Genomic DNA, 16421 nt, shown 5'->3' with positions numbered 1-16421 from the left:
TTAGCCCTCGGCGATTGGTCAAAAGTTTTCGGGCTGCCCCCACTTCACCTGCGTCTCTCGCGGCGTCACAAAACCGCAAAAATTTACCGCGTGAAAGTGACGCGTACGCGTTAAAGATGCATTAATATGCCGAACAAAACTGAATTTTCTTCTGAATAGCCGCAGGCTGCCCCGTTCCGAATGGAATAAAAGATGGCTGCCGCCGATCGCTGCGGAACTGGCTACTCGCCCCTGCCGGAGAGCACGGGATTATTTGGGTGTAATAAAACTTTTTGCGTGGCTGTGTAACGTCTTTGAGAACTTTCGGCACGTTTACGACCTCGTTCTGCCATTTCTTCTTTGCTGAAGATCCGTTTTAGCGTTATAATTAAGCTTCCGTTGCATGCCGCCGCGATTGTCGATGAGCCACCACAAGCTAAGTAAGAGAAAGCGGACCAATCGAAGACGCCCGCACCACCCTCTTCATCCGGTTATCGATATTCAGTGCAGTGGCTCGGCCCCATCGAATCCCTCTCCACTTGAGCATGCTCCTCGCCTCTTGTGAGCCAATTAGGTAAGACAAGCCGCACAGTGCAGGCAATGTTATTCATTTTTCAAGCAAACAAAAGTGACCTCCTATGAACGAGGGGAGAATTTGATTGAATTGTTCAGACAACCCTGCGGGTGACCACCCGATGCTTGCGTCAGTGGTTGGGCAAATTTGACGTCAGGAGATTGGAATAAAAACATATTGGAATAGTTTTACGTTATACGGCACATGATTGCATATACCATGCGGGTAATCTCGTCAGTAGCTCGTGGGATCGTTATTATAAAATCAAGAGGAGTTTTCACCAGTTCATTTCGGGTGAAGAATTCTGTTCTAAGGGAAGACACGAGCGAAATAATGAAGTGTACAGTCATCATCGTTACACAAAAAAATGACGGCATATGTACGTTTAAAATTTGTGATGTCCCATTTATTAATCGGCTTTAAGCACAGCTGGTTTAGCCATAATGAATCTTATAAAAAGTTTCAACATTTCTCTGTCCGGATCACCTCACACGGCAGCACATATAATGCTGATAATACTGCCTACCGTGCAACGCTTACATAGCTATGCTACAAAATTCCAGTATTATATAAAATATTCACCAAGATAATATCCAATAGAATAAGGGCAGCACAGGACTTCAGCCAACCACGGGAACAGGCTGGTTTTAGGAAGAGATACACTACAATGGACCACATCTACATCATCAATAAAGTAATAGAGAAATCCGCGGAGTACAACCAGCCTCGTTATATGGCTTTCATAGATTACGAAAAGGCATTTGATTCAGTAGGGATACCAGCAGTCATAGAGTCATTGTGTAATCAAGGAGTACAAGATGCTTACGTAAATATCTTGGAAAGTTTCTAAGGAGATTCCACAGCTACCCTAATTCTCCACAAGAAAAGTAGGAAGATACCTATAAATAAATGGGTCAGACAAGCAGACACAATCTCTTCAATGATATCTACTGCGTGCATGGAAGAAGTATTCAATCTTTTAAACTGGAAAGGCTTTGGAGTGAGGATCAGCGGTGAATATCTCAGCCATCTTCCATTTGCAGATAACATTGTCCTGGTCAGCAACACTGGGGACGAGTTACAACAAATCATTGAGGACCTTAACAGAGAGAGTATAAAAGGGGGGTTGAAGATTAATATGCAGAAGACAAAGGTGGTGATCAATAGCCCGGCAAAGGAACCAGAGTTCAGGATCGCCAGTCAGTCTCTAGAGTCTGTGAAGGACTATGTTTTCCTATGTTAATTACTCACAGGGGACACTGATCATGATAAGGAAATTCACAGAAAAGTAAACTTGGGTTGCAGCGGATTCGGCAGACATTGTCGCATCCTGACCGAGAGCTTGCCATTATCATTGAAAAGAAAGGTGTACCATCAATGGACCCTACCAGTGCTCACATATGGGGCAGAAACTTGGAGACTGACAAAGAAGTTTGAAAACAATCTAAGGACCGCGCAAAGAGCGATGGAACGATGAATATTAGGCGAAACATTAAGAGACAGGAAGAGATGGTGTGAATCGGAAAGCAAAGAAGGATAGTAGTTATTTTATTTGACATTAAGACAAAGAAATGAAGCTAGGCAGGTCATGTAATGCGTAGGTTAGATAACCGGTGAACCATTAGGGTTTCAGAATGGGTGCCAAGAGAAGGGAAGCGCAGTCAAGGACGACAGCAAGACTTGGTGGGGTGATCAAATGAAAAGATTCGCAAGGGCTAGTTGGAATCCATTGGCGCAGGATAGGGTGCCCTGCAAGTATGCTCAATTTTTGAAAAGACATGAAAGAAGGTAAAAAAAAAGAACAGCAGTGATAAGTCACTCTTCTACAATTTGTTCCTAAGCAATGACGCGGAATAGTTTTAGCCTTATTTGCGCTTCGAGGGAAAGACTCGGATTGAGTAAATCACTGTTTCAAGGACGACAGAAGACTAGGTGGGGTGATCAAATTAAGAAATTCGCAGGGGCTAGGTGGAATCGGTTGGCGCAGGATAGGGGCAATTGGAAATCTCAGGGAGAGGCCTTCCTCCTGCAGTGGACGTGATGTTGATGATGATCACACTAGAAAATGAAGTTAAAATAATTGTAAGCGCCTGTCATGTTCATACTCCAAAAGACGGCACAAAAGTTCACATTCCGTGCAAATTATAAGGCCATTGAATGCGGTTGTCTAGATTTTAAAAAAATCTGTTCACCGAATTTTATTTTTCGCTGAGATGACAACAGGCATATAACTTAAATGCCTATGAGACTTTCCGAAAAAATTATGGAACTCGTAAGCTTGGCTTTTTCCCTGGGCCATATTTACAGGGCAGAAAAATGTTTTCGTGCAGTGAGACCACGACCAGAGATTATTACTGTTTGATATAGTTATGGATGTAGTACCTATAGATGGCTTTACCGAGAGGAAGTTATTGTTCCAGTAACGCATTGTGCATGGACCCAGTTCAAATTTACTTAACATATACAGGAGATTTTTTTAAAAGTGTCATGTAATTTTTAAAATCGACTGTTGCAGAAGCGTATTTCTTGCCGCTGAGCTGGATTATTAGAATAGGTGGACTTCACTTGCAAGCGAAATCGAAACACATATCCAACTTCAACTGGTTAGCAAAATGTACTAATTAACTTCTTAACTAATTACGTTGGGTACATATTGAAATTAACGAACTGTAACCTGTGAGGTTGGAAGATGCATCTCCTTGAAATGAATATGCGGGAATACACCAGTTTCCAGTTATTATTTTTCAAAGTTGTAGACGAGACAATGGTGTTCCGGTTATTTTTGGGCTTCAATGCATAAAAGAGCGCTTTGGTAAAAAAGTCATTGCACAAACAGTGCATTTTTACGCCAGTGCATGTCTTGAAGCTGGGCGCCATTCTGGATACGCCATTCTGAAGTGGATACGCCTGACAATCTTACTGGCTACAATTCGTAAATTGCAATGATTGCTCCACAATAATAGCACGACTAGATGGAATGTGATGTTAGCTATGGTATTATGCTGCTTCCGGAAAATAATTGCCCCGGCCACGATGCAAATGTGCGTCTCTGTCGGTTCGGGTGAGGGCGCCAGCACGCTATTGCGCTGGGGTGGGAGGAAGCTCCGACGACCCCAAAGGTCGCTTGAGCAATCAGTGCCTCTAGCTGTTGTTGGGCTGCTTCCCTAGAGGAAGTGCATCCGTGGCCGCTTGTTGCGGAGGCCTGGTGAGGACTCTAGGGCCTTCTGGTCTTGAACAAAAGAGGCTTTGTGAAAGTTTTGAAAGTTAAAGCACTGGTATGCTTCGTAACTTCCTTGTTTACCTGCTGCGTTACGAACAGAACCGCATAGCTCGGATGTTAGATGAACCTATCAACAGGAGCATAAATAGAACCTGCCTCATTTAGACTGCTGTTACAGAAACGAGGGCACAAGGCGCTAGCTTGGCACTGAAAGAAGCTCTGCAAAGACGATTAAAGGGTGCGAGTGACGTTCTTCTACTGCTAAACAGCGCTGGACTATTACGAAGCACAGCTTCTAAAGAAGCATAATACTTTCCGCTCCTGAGAATAAGGCGCCTTCCCGAGCGTGATTCCCTGCCGTCCAGTGTGAAGTTCTTTTTTTTTAGTTTTTCTTGTGCCACGTGGCGCTTCCTGTTAGAAAGGGTTTTCAATTCAAACCGTTACGTCATATGACCTTTCAATCATCTATTGATATTTAAAACGAAATGAACATTCAGGTTTAAAGCTGTCTTACACCAAAATAAATACTTTAGTATGACAGATAGGCGACTCGCAACCTAACACCTCCAAATATAAATGCGAAACGACTATCCGTTCTTGATTGCAGACCCTAACAACCGCAATTCACAGCGTGATGGTGGTGGGGTGGTAATGAAAGATTGTAGCAACAGGCAGGTTGAGCTAAAGGATTGGGATTCGCAATTCACAGCAGCTTTCTCCACATCACGGCCGTCCCAAAGGCTCTCACAGGACGAAGTAGACGGAGTACTTACTATGGCAGCTATGCTTGTAAGCGCTTTGTTTGACAAACAACTAAGTCGACATTGTCTTTTCGTCTTCGTAATTCCTTCACGACGACAACAAGAAGCGTTCACGAACACTTTGAAACATTGCATAGCTTTATGTTCCTCCATTAGTTCTTCCGTCTTCCTTCTGCACAAATAAGCTACTTCATGCGCCATATATAGGCGAACATTTGCCAAATGCTGCGTCTACAAAACCTGCGAGCCTGTGAGCAACACGGTACTATTGGTTCAGCATCCAGTCGGCACCAATAGACCATAAATATAGCGCATTCAGACCACTCTCACATGTTACGACGCGCAGTAAAGCGGACCGACTAGTTACATTTATGAACTTCTTATCCTTGACTTGTGAAGTGCTTTTATACCAGGTGTTTTAGCGAACACTTGCGAAAATTATTTAAAAATTGCTTGTGGCCGACAACCCCATTCTAGTCCTTGATCTGGTCTACTCGAAGATGGGGACATTACTTTCACAATAAATTGAAATGCATAATCAACTAATTACCAAAGATTCACTAATCATTTTTAACTAATTACCTTACGGCACATATCGAAATTTTCAAATTATAGCCTTGGAGCTCGCAAGGCTGATCCACTTGGAACAAATTCTGAGGATGACAGCTTCGAGATAATAATTCTCAAACTTTGCGAAAAAAAATGCGTTGATGGTCCTCTAACTTTAGTGCTTCAATGCATAAAATGACGTTTCGATAAGAAAGTAAGCTGAACGACAATGCATTTTTACTGCAAGTTTACCCGCCGCGGTTGCTCAGTGGCTATGGTGTTAGACTGCTGAGCACGAGGTCGCGGGATCGAATCCCGGCCACGGCGGCCGCATTTCGATGGGGGCGAAGTGCGAAAACACCCGTGTACTTAGATTTAGGTGCACGTTAAAGAACCCCAGGTGGTCAAAATTTCCGGAGTCCCTCACTACGGCGTGCCTCATAATCAGAAAGTGGTTTTGGCACGTAAAACCCCATATATTATATTATTACCGCAAGTTTGATGGCGCACATTTCAAAAATCGTGTCATCTACACAATTCTTTTGAACTGGATATGCCTTGCAGTTTCACCACCTGCAATTTGTAAATTGCCCTATGTGTCTAAAACGAGAAGAAAAAGGGTTAAACGAGGGTCCCGATTTTTATTAATCGCATCATGAGAAGCCAACAAAGACACCAAAGACAACATAGCGAAATTAGTTGTACTTGCTAATTGAATTAAAGAAATGATAAATTATTGGCGATGAAAATGGATGAAAGAACAACTTGCCGCACGTGGGGAAAGGTCCCACGCCTTTGCTTTACGCGTGAGATGCTCTAACCAATTGAGCTACGGCGGCGCCGTTTCACCATCCACTTTCTTGGGTATTTGTGTGTTACTACTAGAACTAACCATGGGAGTGTCAGCCAGCGTCACCACTCACAAATCTTGGCGGCGGATCTTGAACATCCTTTAAGCCACAGGCTTCTCGAGTACGTGATCTCGCTGGGTGAACGCAAGTGGTCAATAAACGCGCACATGCTGCCTGAAGGCATCAATGTTGCCGGATTCGAGACCCTCGTTACGTAGGAACGAGAAAAAAGGGTGTTAACCGAGGGGACCGATTTTTATTAATCGTATCATGAGAAGCCAACAAACAAAGACACCAAGGACAACATAGGGAAAATTACTTGTACTTTCTAATTGAATTAAAGAAATGATAAATTAATGGCGATGAAAATGGATGAAGAAACAACTTGCCGCAGGTGGGAAAAGATCCCGCGTCTTCACATTACGCATAATCGCATTACGCGTAATAAATCTAAGTACACGGCTGTTTTCGGATTTCGCCCACACTGAAATACGGCCGCCGTGGCTGGCATTTGATCCTGCAACCTCGTGCTTAGCAGCCCAACACCATACTGACTGAGCAATCACGGCGGCTTTAGACGATAGACTACCCAGTGTCCCAAGTTGGTGGGAAAACGGTTAGGCGCGGACAAAGCGACGGCCATACCGCAAACTAAGTGAAGTTCTCAAATAACATTAATTGCATTAAAAACACAAAAAACACAAGTCCTCAGAACTAGGAGGATAGAGTTATGCCAACGAGGACTAAATAATGGCTACTCGTCGCCAATGTTGGTCGCGTGAGCAGGTATAAAGAGAGAAATCAGCATGCATCAGCGATTTCTCCGGCTCTGAACTCAATTGCTGGGGCAGCAGCAGCCGCTCACAGCGGATGGAGGCATCTAAGCAGTTTCTCTGCTAGGAGCACAACTTCGTATTCGTGGGCTACAGTATTGCCGGCAGTGGCTTCCGAAATTCATGCACCGACGCGATTCCATGCTCAGTCATCATTGCGCATGAAAGTGCGTAAGCATTGCCAAACCCGAGTGCTGTGCCAAATCTCACCAGTAAATGCATCCGGTTGCCAAACGCACATTGCCTCCCACTTCGCAGTGGTGTAAGTTTGACTCCCTGAGTCGGCGGTGGGTCAAGTTTAGTTTTTCTTGATGTATGCCGAAGTTTAAGCTGAGGTGAGGAAGTTAACTGACGACGGAGGAACGGAAACGATGGTCGCGCTAAGCAGGAAAGCAACTGTTGCGCTCCTTTAACTGCTGTCACAGTAAACCAGTTTGTACCATGCCTACCTACCCAGCCTAATAGTGGCTGGATCATTGGATATTGGCGTTAGCTCACCTACGTTTCGCTTTTGGAAACGCTTCTGAATTTAACGACACCTGTTTAAACAAAAGAGCAATTCAGTTTTTCACGCTATCTCTGCTCGACAAAACTTGGCACAAAGTGCGATAAAAAGGGGCGCAAGGGCATCGACTTGGGATTTACCCATGTTGTCAAATGCTGTCAGTAACTTGATGTCTGCATTGCCTAATCGTTCGCATTCGTCGAGGTGGAATCGACGGTTTGATGACACCTCGTTTGGTATGGAAGGTAAAACGTCTAATATTTAAACAGCCCTTATTGGTCGGCGTTCTCTCTTTTTCTTGTGACATGAACTTAGAGGTTCTTGAGCTTTATGGTTTAAAACTAAGAGTGAAAAACGAGATAAATTCACCGTAGCTCAACTGCCAGGAAGTATAGGAATAATTTTCGTCAATTACACAAATAGAACCGGTATTCGTCAAAAGTACTTACGCTAGAATGATTTGTAAGATAAAATTTATCCTAATCCTGATGTTCGACATATGTTCGACATTAGCGATCACGGATGACCAAACGCAAAGCGCACTTAGGAAAAAAAGAATCTTTGGGTAGAATTCACAAAGCTTTTTTTTCTTAAGCACTTTTTCCCATTGGCAGGCAGCTTTCGCTAATAATATTCCCGCCATTGGGATTGGCTGAAATTTTCCATTTTATAAACAATTCTAGCATAAGAGATTTTTTGTGAATACGCACCCAGGGCTCGAATTTACAAAGCTTATTGTTAGTAAGTACTTTGCCATTCGCTGGCCACCTTCGCTAAAGTTATGTCCAGCGTCAAGATCAGCTGGAGTTAGCTTTATGAACAATTCTAGAGTAACAACCTTCTGTCGTCGACTTCACAAATGTTCTCGTTAGTAAGTGCTCTTTGTCTTCGCTAATATTATGTCCAGCACCGTAATTTGCGGGAATTTGATCTTGCGAATTATTGCAGCGTAAGAGCTCCTTGTGAATATGGGCCCACGTTCGCAGGAGAAAGAAAAAAAAATAAATTGTGTCCGACAATCACGACTCTAGCTCCAAACCTCTTCGTTTATTAGGCTCGCACCTGCAGTGGTGTAGAAGTTGCGATGGGTAGTATATGACGCAGGGGGCCCATCAATAGTAGGCAGTCTGAACAAGCTTGCTTGATATGTCCATGCTCACTATTATTTGTACATGTATATGAATACCTTGATAATCCCAATGATATACTCTCCTCGTGGTCAATGAAATTTTCCAAAACATGTGCCATCGCCTGAATATTGCTATCACCTGAGAATTTGCTTTGACGGTTCAAGTTTTCCCACCTTGTATACCGATGAATGACATGTACGCTTCATTCCGTCTTTCGAACCAAATTAATAAAATCGACGAGATCGCAAGGAAGATACCTACGCAGACACAAGAAACACGTATTACCGTGTTGCTGAAATATATGTAATAGATTCACACAACAGTAGGAAAAATAATTGGTGCACTAGGCAGTTTTGTTGAACATGTGATTCCGTGTCCCTCATGAACTGACAGAAGACCTAAAACCAAACACCTTACTTTCCTGATGTACAGCTTCAGGTAGTTACATAAATCAGAATTTGTCACACGGCTTGCCTAAATAGCAAGTAGATGCGCTCATAAATTTTCTCTCGCGAAGTCGTGCGTACCCACGTCACTGGAATCTGCAGAGAGATCGCACGTTCCACTTGGCGACGCCAGAGACGTACGAGGTGCAGAGAGAAGGAAAGGCACCGAAGAAGACGGATACACGTGCCACACGCCTCGCCTGCAGCTGCTTCAAAGGAAAGTGTCGGCTGCATGAAAGACGCGTCGTCGTGCTCCGATAGGGAAGAAGGATGGCTCACGCTCACGAAGCTGGCGCGAGCGGGTTGAAGGTGGTGAGAATCTGCGCGCGGGTCGGGTGTCAACAAATGCGACAGCGCTTCCTGGCCGCGGGAGGCCACTTTCACTGATGAGATAACGACGCATAACTGATCCAAAGCGTGTAATATAGGCTCCACGGGCAGCTGTGATGGAAGACTTCCTTGACGAAAAAATGCAACCAAAGGCGAGCTGTCTACGCTGGACGGTTCTGTCGCCATTTATATCCGACTTGTTGTCACACCCATGCCGGAGTCCCGGTGACTCACTTTGATTTACGCTGCGTGTCCCACATAAATCAAAGCAGCCGCAGCATCAAACCCTGCCCACACCAGAACCACGTCCTTATTATGGTTAGCAAAAAGAAAAAAAAACGTGAAATGAAACTCACATTTGTCACTGAGTGTATGTTATGGACCAGGCATTTCATCGAAATTCGCGCGATTCTCGTGTATGATTACTGTCGCATGTCTGCATGACGGCTATGATTGACGCCATATTTTGTCCACCTGACATAAGCAGACTCACGTCACACTGACACGCATACGAACGAGGAACAAGGGATTAGGTATTAAAAAAAATAAGTTCGAGGGCTTGTTGTGCCGAAACCACAATCTTACTATGAGGCACGCTGTAGTAGGGTACTCCGGATGAATTTTGTCCACCAGGGTTTCTTTAACATGCTCCGAATGAGCGAAACACGGGCGTTTTTGCATTTTGCCCCCATCAAAAGGTGACCGCCGTGGCCATGACTTGATCCCACGACTTCGTGCTTAGCAGCACAATGCGATAGACACTATTTCGTTAAAAATGTCCGATCCACTATAGTGGTGGGTCGGACATTTTTAACGAAATAAAAAAAATGGCTGCCGTTTGTCTTGTTCTTCCTTCCTTTGCCTGTTTGACCGTATGCGTCTGAAACTTGTTGCTTCTTTTGCATTCGTTGCTAGCACAACTCCCTGCAACATATGGTGACTTGATGAATCTCTTACCGTCTTCCCCTTCCCAAAGACATGACTGCACAGATTACGTCTGCTCATATTGGTCAATGATACCGAATTCGTGTTATGGCCCGAGAATAATTATTTCCGGCAGTCGGCCATTGGTTCATTTCCATCATTACTGTATTGGAGACTGCAGGCAGGGAATTAAAACAGGCAGTAGCGAAATTACCGAATTAATGCTAGTTATATTTACCTAACTTAAAAAAAAGCCCCCGTTTCGATATACGTATGTTTTCAATAAGGAAATTCAGGGGCCCGCGAGAACGTAGCTTACTGGTTTGAGGTCAGAGACCACCAACCCCTCGGGGCTCTGCTGTAGTCTAGCGTAAAAGTATTTTTCCTAGCGTAAAATAGGCCCGCGATTGCACGCAAAGTGCCTCGAGTGGCCAGTCGCTCGGCAATATTGCGTGTACTTGCGAGCTACCTTCACGCTTGGAAAAACACTTTTATGTAGCACGCATTGAACAACATAAAGCTGTATCGGGAGTTACTCATATCGCTCCACAATTTTCTCAGGGACGCTTTTCATATAATTATAATATTTGGGAAGTTGGAGGAGTATCTCCAAGAGACGGCACACAACATTACCTTGCTTTTGCACAACTACGTTGCATTTGCATATTTTAATGTTTGGCTCAAGTTACGGGGCACACCCTGTATATCCGGGGCCGAATTCCTAAATATTTTCGTTCGTAATGAATGTTTATCAATGGCCGTCCACGTTCGCAAATATGTACGACACCAGGACTGGCAGGCATCTACTGTTTCGAACAGTTCTAGCGCAAGACGTTTCTGTGAATTCGGGCACTGACCTTAAATAAGAAAATATGTACCGTGAGCTGGTGATTCCGACGGCAGGAATGGAGTGATTGGAAAGCGGAAACGCAGGTCTAGCTTGGCTGAAGCGACCAGATAGATGGCGGGCTGCAGTTTTTTCCGAAGTGCATGCGAAACCCTTCGTGTTAAACTTACGACGCCAATGAAGCAGCGTTAAGCTTTTCTAAAGCTTTTGTTAGTTGCTTGGACTTTTTTCATAACGGTATTATCGCAAATTTTTTGCGACTTTTCTAATTGTATGATGAAAAACTGGCATTTTTAAATATAAACATGATATTTTTCATAGAAGTTCATGCTTTCACATTTTTCACAGCAAGGGGCATTCTTTGAGATGAATACGAATAATATGACCTAAATAATGGTTATTTTATTGCTCCAAGTAACGCTATTGTAAGGAAGAAACAAACAACTAAGGTATTGTTTAAAATTCAGTCATGTGGTCACAAGACGTTGGCTGTATTTCAAGTGAAATATTTGGCATGTTGGACTCGTCATTTGAATGCGCTTTGAAAGAGGTATATACGAAGTTGAAAATAATATTCAAACCATATTTAGAGATCATGCGGGTTCTGACAGCGGCGATCTCCTTGATTGCATCACACATCGGAGCGGGCTTATTCTTGAAGTAAAATTTGTTTGCCACCTTACAACCTTTGTAGCCTGGCCTAACTGCTCTGAACCAACCAGTAAACAAAAATACCTTACTAATAGAAAATATTTTGCTGCCTAGAGGAAGTCCACACAAGCGTACTCGACGAATTTTCGCATGTTCTTCCGACGCTTTATTCGACCCCCCACTGAACAATAAAACGCTGCAAAAATTAGAAAGAGGAAGATGCGCCTATTTAAGCCCGAACCTGAACTTGGAGAGATCATGGAAAAACATGCGCTAGCCGGGGGTTACACTTGGCGCATCATAAAAGAATTCGTGAACAGTGAGAAGAAAGGAAACACCGTAAATAAAAAGAGGAACCGATATTCGCACCGCACTTGTGTCCTAGCTCTCATTGAGTCCATTGTGAGGCGCCTTTGACTCTGGACATGACTCTGCAGACCAAAGACGGTGATTTGGAAGTGAAAGGGCCAGTCAAAGTGAAAGCGTCGAGATCAAGCAGCCTCGGGCGCTGAAACATTGCGGAGTGCGAAGAACGAGGAGCTAAGCCGAGGAAGTCGTGGAGCATCCCTCGCCGCGCGCAACAAAGGAAGCGCACGGCCGTGTTTTGCCTGCGTGCCGACGCGCGCGGCGGTCCGTCCGCTCGTTACTATCTTGAAGCATGCCCTCGCCGTCGGCATGCACCTCCCCTGGCCGCAAGGGACGCCCATGGCATTTCCGCTCGCCCGTTTCCCTTTCGATCGAACTGCTGCTTGACACTAGTTGTGGGTGTGTGACCCCTCGGAGGACTTCACCTTTTAGCCAGGCCCCTCGCGCCTCCTGGGCACAAGGCAGCGGACGACAGCGCTTCTGGAGCGTGCCACTTTCTCTTCGTTTTCTCTTTCTTCCTTCCTGCCGCTTTCCTCTCCTTCCGACCAGTCTCGCTGTCTTTTATTATTATCTTGAAAGCGGGGAAAGCAGAAATGAAGCGCAGGTGTGAGAGTTCCGCGAGGTACGGGGGGCCCGCTAAGGTGCACTGTTTGTCCCTCCTCCGGGCCACTCGTATAAAAGTACGGGACCCCCCTAGATCAGGACAACGTTGAGTCGAGAAAGCCGTGCACGAGGAACGCGGACAAGCTCGCTCCTGCGCGCACAGCTCACGGATCTCGAGCAGCCATGAAGTCGCTGGTAAGTGGCTGCGCACGTGAACGCACTCGTAAAAGTCGGGTATTGGGCACTGTGGCTGTAGAGCTGGGGGACGGGGGAGCCCATGAGCATCGTGGTCCGGCGCTTGCAGAGGCGGCTCATGTAAACTCCTATCGCGAAAACGATCGTTAAGGAACACCAGGACCAACCCCATAATTTATCTGCTGGCAGCTCTTGCGCGGGCCTCGGAGCATCTGCTTCGATTTATTGTTTTTCACACAGGTGTTTCCTTCCCTCTCTCCCCTGAACAGCGTTTGGCAACTGCGTAGAATCAGCTGTGTAGCGCTTTTCTTCAAGCATTTAAAAGGACATGACAAGGTAGTTGAAAGAAGGAAGCATTACCTTCCATGACGAAGACATGTCTTCGATTAGCTCCAGAAACATTGATTACACAAGACCTAAAAAGCAGCTGTAGTGTCAGCAAGAAATGTTTTGTCCGTGTGAAGTTTTCCAGTGCGTCTAGCTTCTCTGGAGTATACGCACAAGTCCATATTCATCATCGCATAAGAATTTTGCATATGAATTCTTTCTTTGTGTCCGGCACAACTCACCATCCTAAAGTAAGTTAGTCATTCTAAGTTACTGTGAAACAGACGATTGTTCGTGGTGCGACGCAAGGTCTGACCCTTTGCGGCGCGCTGCGGACAACGGTTTGACAAAAGTTTTGACGTCTACCTATATGAGGGATGACAACTGACTTAAAACGCCATAGTTAGTGAATTGAATTGAATTCTGGGGTTTTCACGTACAAAAACAACAATTTGACTATGAAGCACGCCATAGTGGGGAGACTCCATATTAATTTTGACCACCAGGGGATCTATAACGTGGCCCCAAGGCACGATTCACGGGCGGTTGCGCATATCGACCAGTGGGAATGTGGCTGGCCCGGCCGGGATATATATATATATATATATATATATATATATATATATATATATATATATATATATATATATATATATATATATATATATATATATATATATATATATATATACGTTATCACAGGTTAGCATATTTCAAGCTCTCCCAAGCAATAAAAATCACACTGTGTTTTGCACCTTCCATTATTTCGATGCTCGAAGGTGGCTCAAAGCTATACGTGAGCCCCGACATTTTTATTGCGTATGCATGGCTTTATCGCCGCACTGAGTGCTAACGTGCTTCTTCTACATAACATTGTGGTACCTTTCCTGCATGTATACAAGCCGCTTACATAAATTCACGAAACGTGATAGTAACAATTGTCAATGCAACAAAGATAAAAAAAAACTCAACTGACCGTTCATGCAACTTCTACTCTAAGCCAGTCGTCAGAGTTAAATCAGTAGTCCTTGCTGACTGTAACATGTCAACCAAAAAACTGTTGTAAGTTGACAAGAGTAATGCAAAAATAACATCCTACTATAAGCATTTATATTATTAATAAGCATTTCCGCAAAAGTAAGAACAAAAGAGTGTAAAAAAGTGTTTACAAAAAGGGTAGGTTTTAAGCAGTTTAAACTAATGCATATTCTTGCTCGGTGTTTCTTCTTCATCCTTTGCTGCTTTGAGCCATAATGTTTGGCAGCAGTGTTGAGAATGTTTGAGACAACGTATTTTTGTGTTTCTTTCGGCGAACCCCGCTTATGAAGTTTGTCGCAATTTCGCCTAGAGCTTCCACATATGCGTTTCCGCACGGGACACGGTGGCGATCACAAACTCCCAAGAGGCAACACAAATTAAAAGCAGCAATACGAGAGCTTTGTTGTGTCAATACTTCGAGATTATCTTCTCTGTAAGATCCGTTTTTACAGATAGGCTGCTAAAATGGGGCAGTACCATATCAATTCTAATATTTTTTTACATCCTTACCTTCCGTTAAAAATCATATCTTGGTTCATGCAGGCAAGATATGAAGAGATATAAAAGAAGGAAGGCAGGAGTCCATTTTGGATATCTTTAGCAAGCACCGAAACTTTATGCTTATAGGAATGTGGAGTTGCAAAAACAGCTGTAAGATTTCTTGGATATCGGCTAGAATCCATAACTTAACCATCTGATGAATAAATCCAGGAACTGCTGAACTGCTCACGAAGCGTTCTGACGGGCAGCAATCTTCAAAACACAGCGAACAATGAAAGTACCCTACGATTATGGAATGCGCCATTTCTGTGGGCCGTGTTTCGCGAAGAAAGGAATAGAAAGAGGAAGCAGTGATCATGCAGAGTTGTCGGGCTATCCTCCCTAATGATGTACGACCCCCCCGGTGACTAGAGCAATGGGATCCCGAAAGATCATCAAACAGCCCTCGATGGGACGCCATCAAATAGAAGATACGCCGAATGCAATGTCAAAGTTCATTTTATCCAGGTCAGAATTATACCCTGTTGTTTCGGCAACAACAGTCTCGATACTATGTGTGCTGCGAATTCTGCCATGTACTAGGGCCTTTTAAAGTGGAATACGCTTCTAGAAGAACATGCAAGCCTTCCCGGCGTTATGAACCAATAGAAAATCTGTAAGAAGCAAACTATATAATGATTCAACTGGGACTCAAGAACCAAGATATAACGTTATATGTATAGTCTAGATATAGTTATGACCTCCAGGTGCTACTGTACAACCATGGTTCAACGCAGGAGCGTTTAATAGCTAGGTTTTCCGAGAACTTGCCTTAACCGGAAATATCACGCAACAGACGTGAGTCGTTGCGCTATGCTATTCCACCATGCTATATGAGTCAGCTAAAGAAACAATAGCCAAGATGGCCTGTTCGAAGTTAATTTGTTTATTGCAAAATTTCTTTCATACAGATCTTTCAAACTCAATAAGATTAGCAGCTGTGGTCCATACGCCATACCGAACGACTTAGTCTAGAGGCAGTTACTAACAATCACGTGGCCGTGAATGTCCAATTGCGGAATTAATTTCAAATAAGTCTGCTTTCATAATTATCCAGAGAAGAACATGGTACCTAACAAAGGAAATGTGAAGGTGCCGACTAGTTTCATCGAGATCAGAACAAATACCATTGGATACCAACCACACTGCAGAACGCTACTAGAAATTTCAGTAACTGGCACAATTTCCTACAGCGCCTAATTGCGAAGCTTATAATACTGTATACCAAAATTCCCAAAAGGTAAACGTTTGCCTGCATGCTTAGATATCATCACCAGATGCTCCAGTTTGGAGGCTCATGGTTCTGTGCACATTCTGTTTTCTTTCTTTCCCCATACTGGCAGATATTGATAGCATCCCTGATCGGGCTCACGCTAGCCGGTAGCCTTGGAGGTTACGGTGGCCCTAGCAGCGGAGATGCCGCAGGCGACTCCGGTGGAGGAGGCTCGGGATGGCAGCCAGAAGCCGGTGGTGGAGGAAAGGGAGGTTCGTCCGGTGGCGGGTGGCAACCGCAGGGCGGTGACTCTGGATCTGGCGGCGGCGGTGGCGGCTGGCAAGCCCCGGGTGGAGGAGGCGGCGGCGCCGGCGGTTCCGGGGGCGCTGGGTGGCAACCACAGGGCGGAGGAGGTGGCGGCGGCTGGCAACCACAAGGTGGAGCCGGAGCCGGTGGCTGGCAGGGAGGGGGCCTTGGTGCCGCCGGTGGCAATAGTAAGTCGCCATTTGCAATTTACTCACAAGGTCAGAGGTTACCAT

At 44.6% G+C, this 16421-nt stretch overlaps 1 protein-coding gene across 1 annotated transcript in view; it reads left to right on the top strand.

The window, feature by feature from the left end:
- The window catches only part of LOC139057871 (uncharacterized), a 48748-nt gene that overhangs the window by 25703 nt on the left and 6624 nt on the right, over window positions 1–16421 (top strand). Inside the window, exon 4 of the mRNA XM_070536659.1 lies at window positions 16013–16376. Coding sequence (XP_070392760.1) covers window positions 16013–16376 — 364 coding nt within the window. The remainder of the gene's footprint in view (window positions 1–16012; window positions 16377–16421) is intronic.

Source organism: Dermacentor albipictus, chromosome 1, assembly GCF_038994185.2.
Source record: "Dermacentor albipictus isolate Rhodes 1998 colony chromosome 1, USDA_Dalb.pri_finalv2, whole genome shotgun sequence".
NCBI classification, from domain to species: Eukaryota; Metazoa; Arthropoda; class Arachnida; order Ixodida; family Ixodidae; genus Dermacentor; species Dermacentor albipictus.
This window is presented reverse-complemented; position numbering and strand designations above follow the sequence as displayed.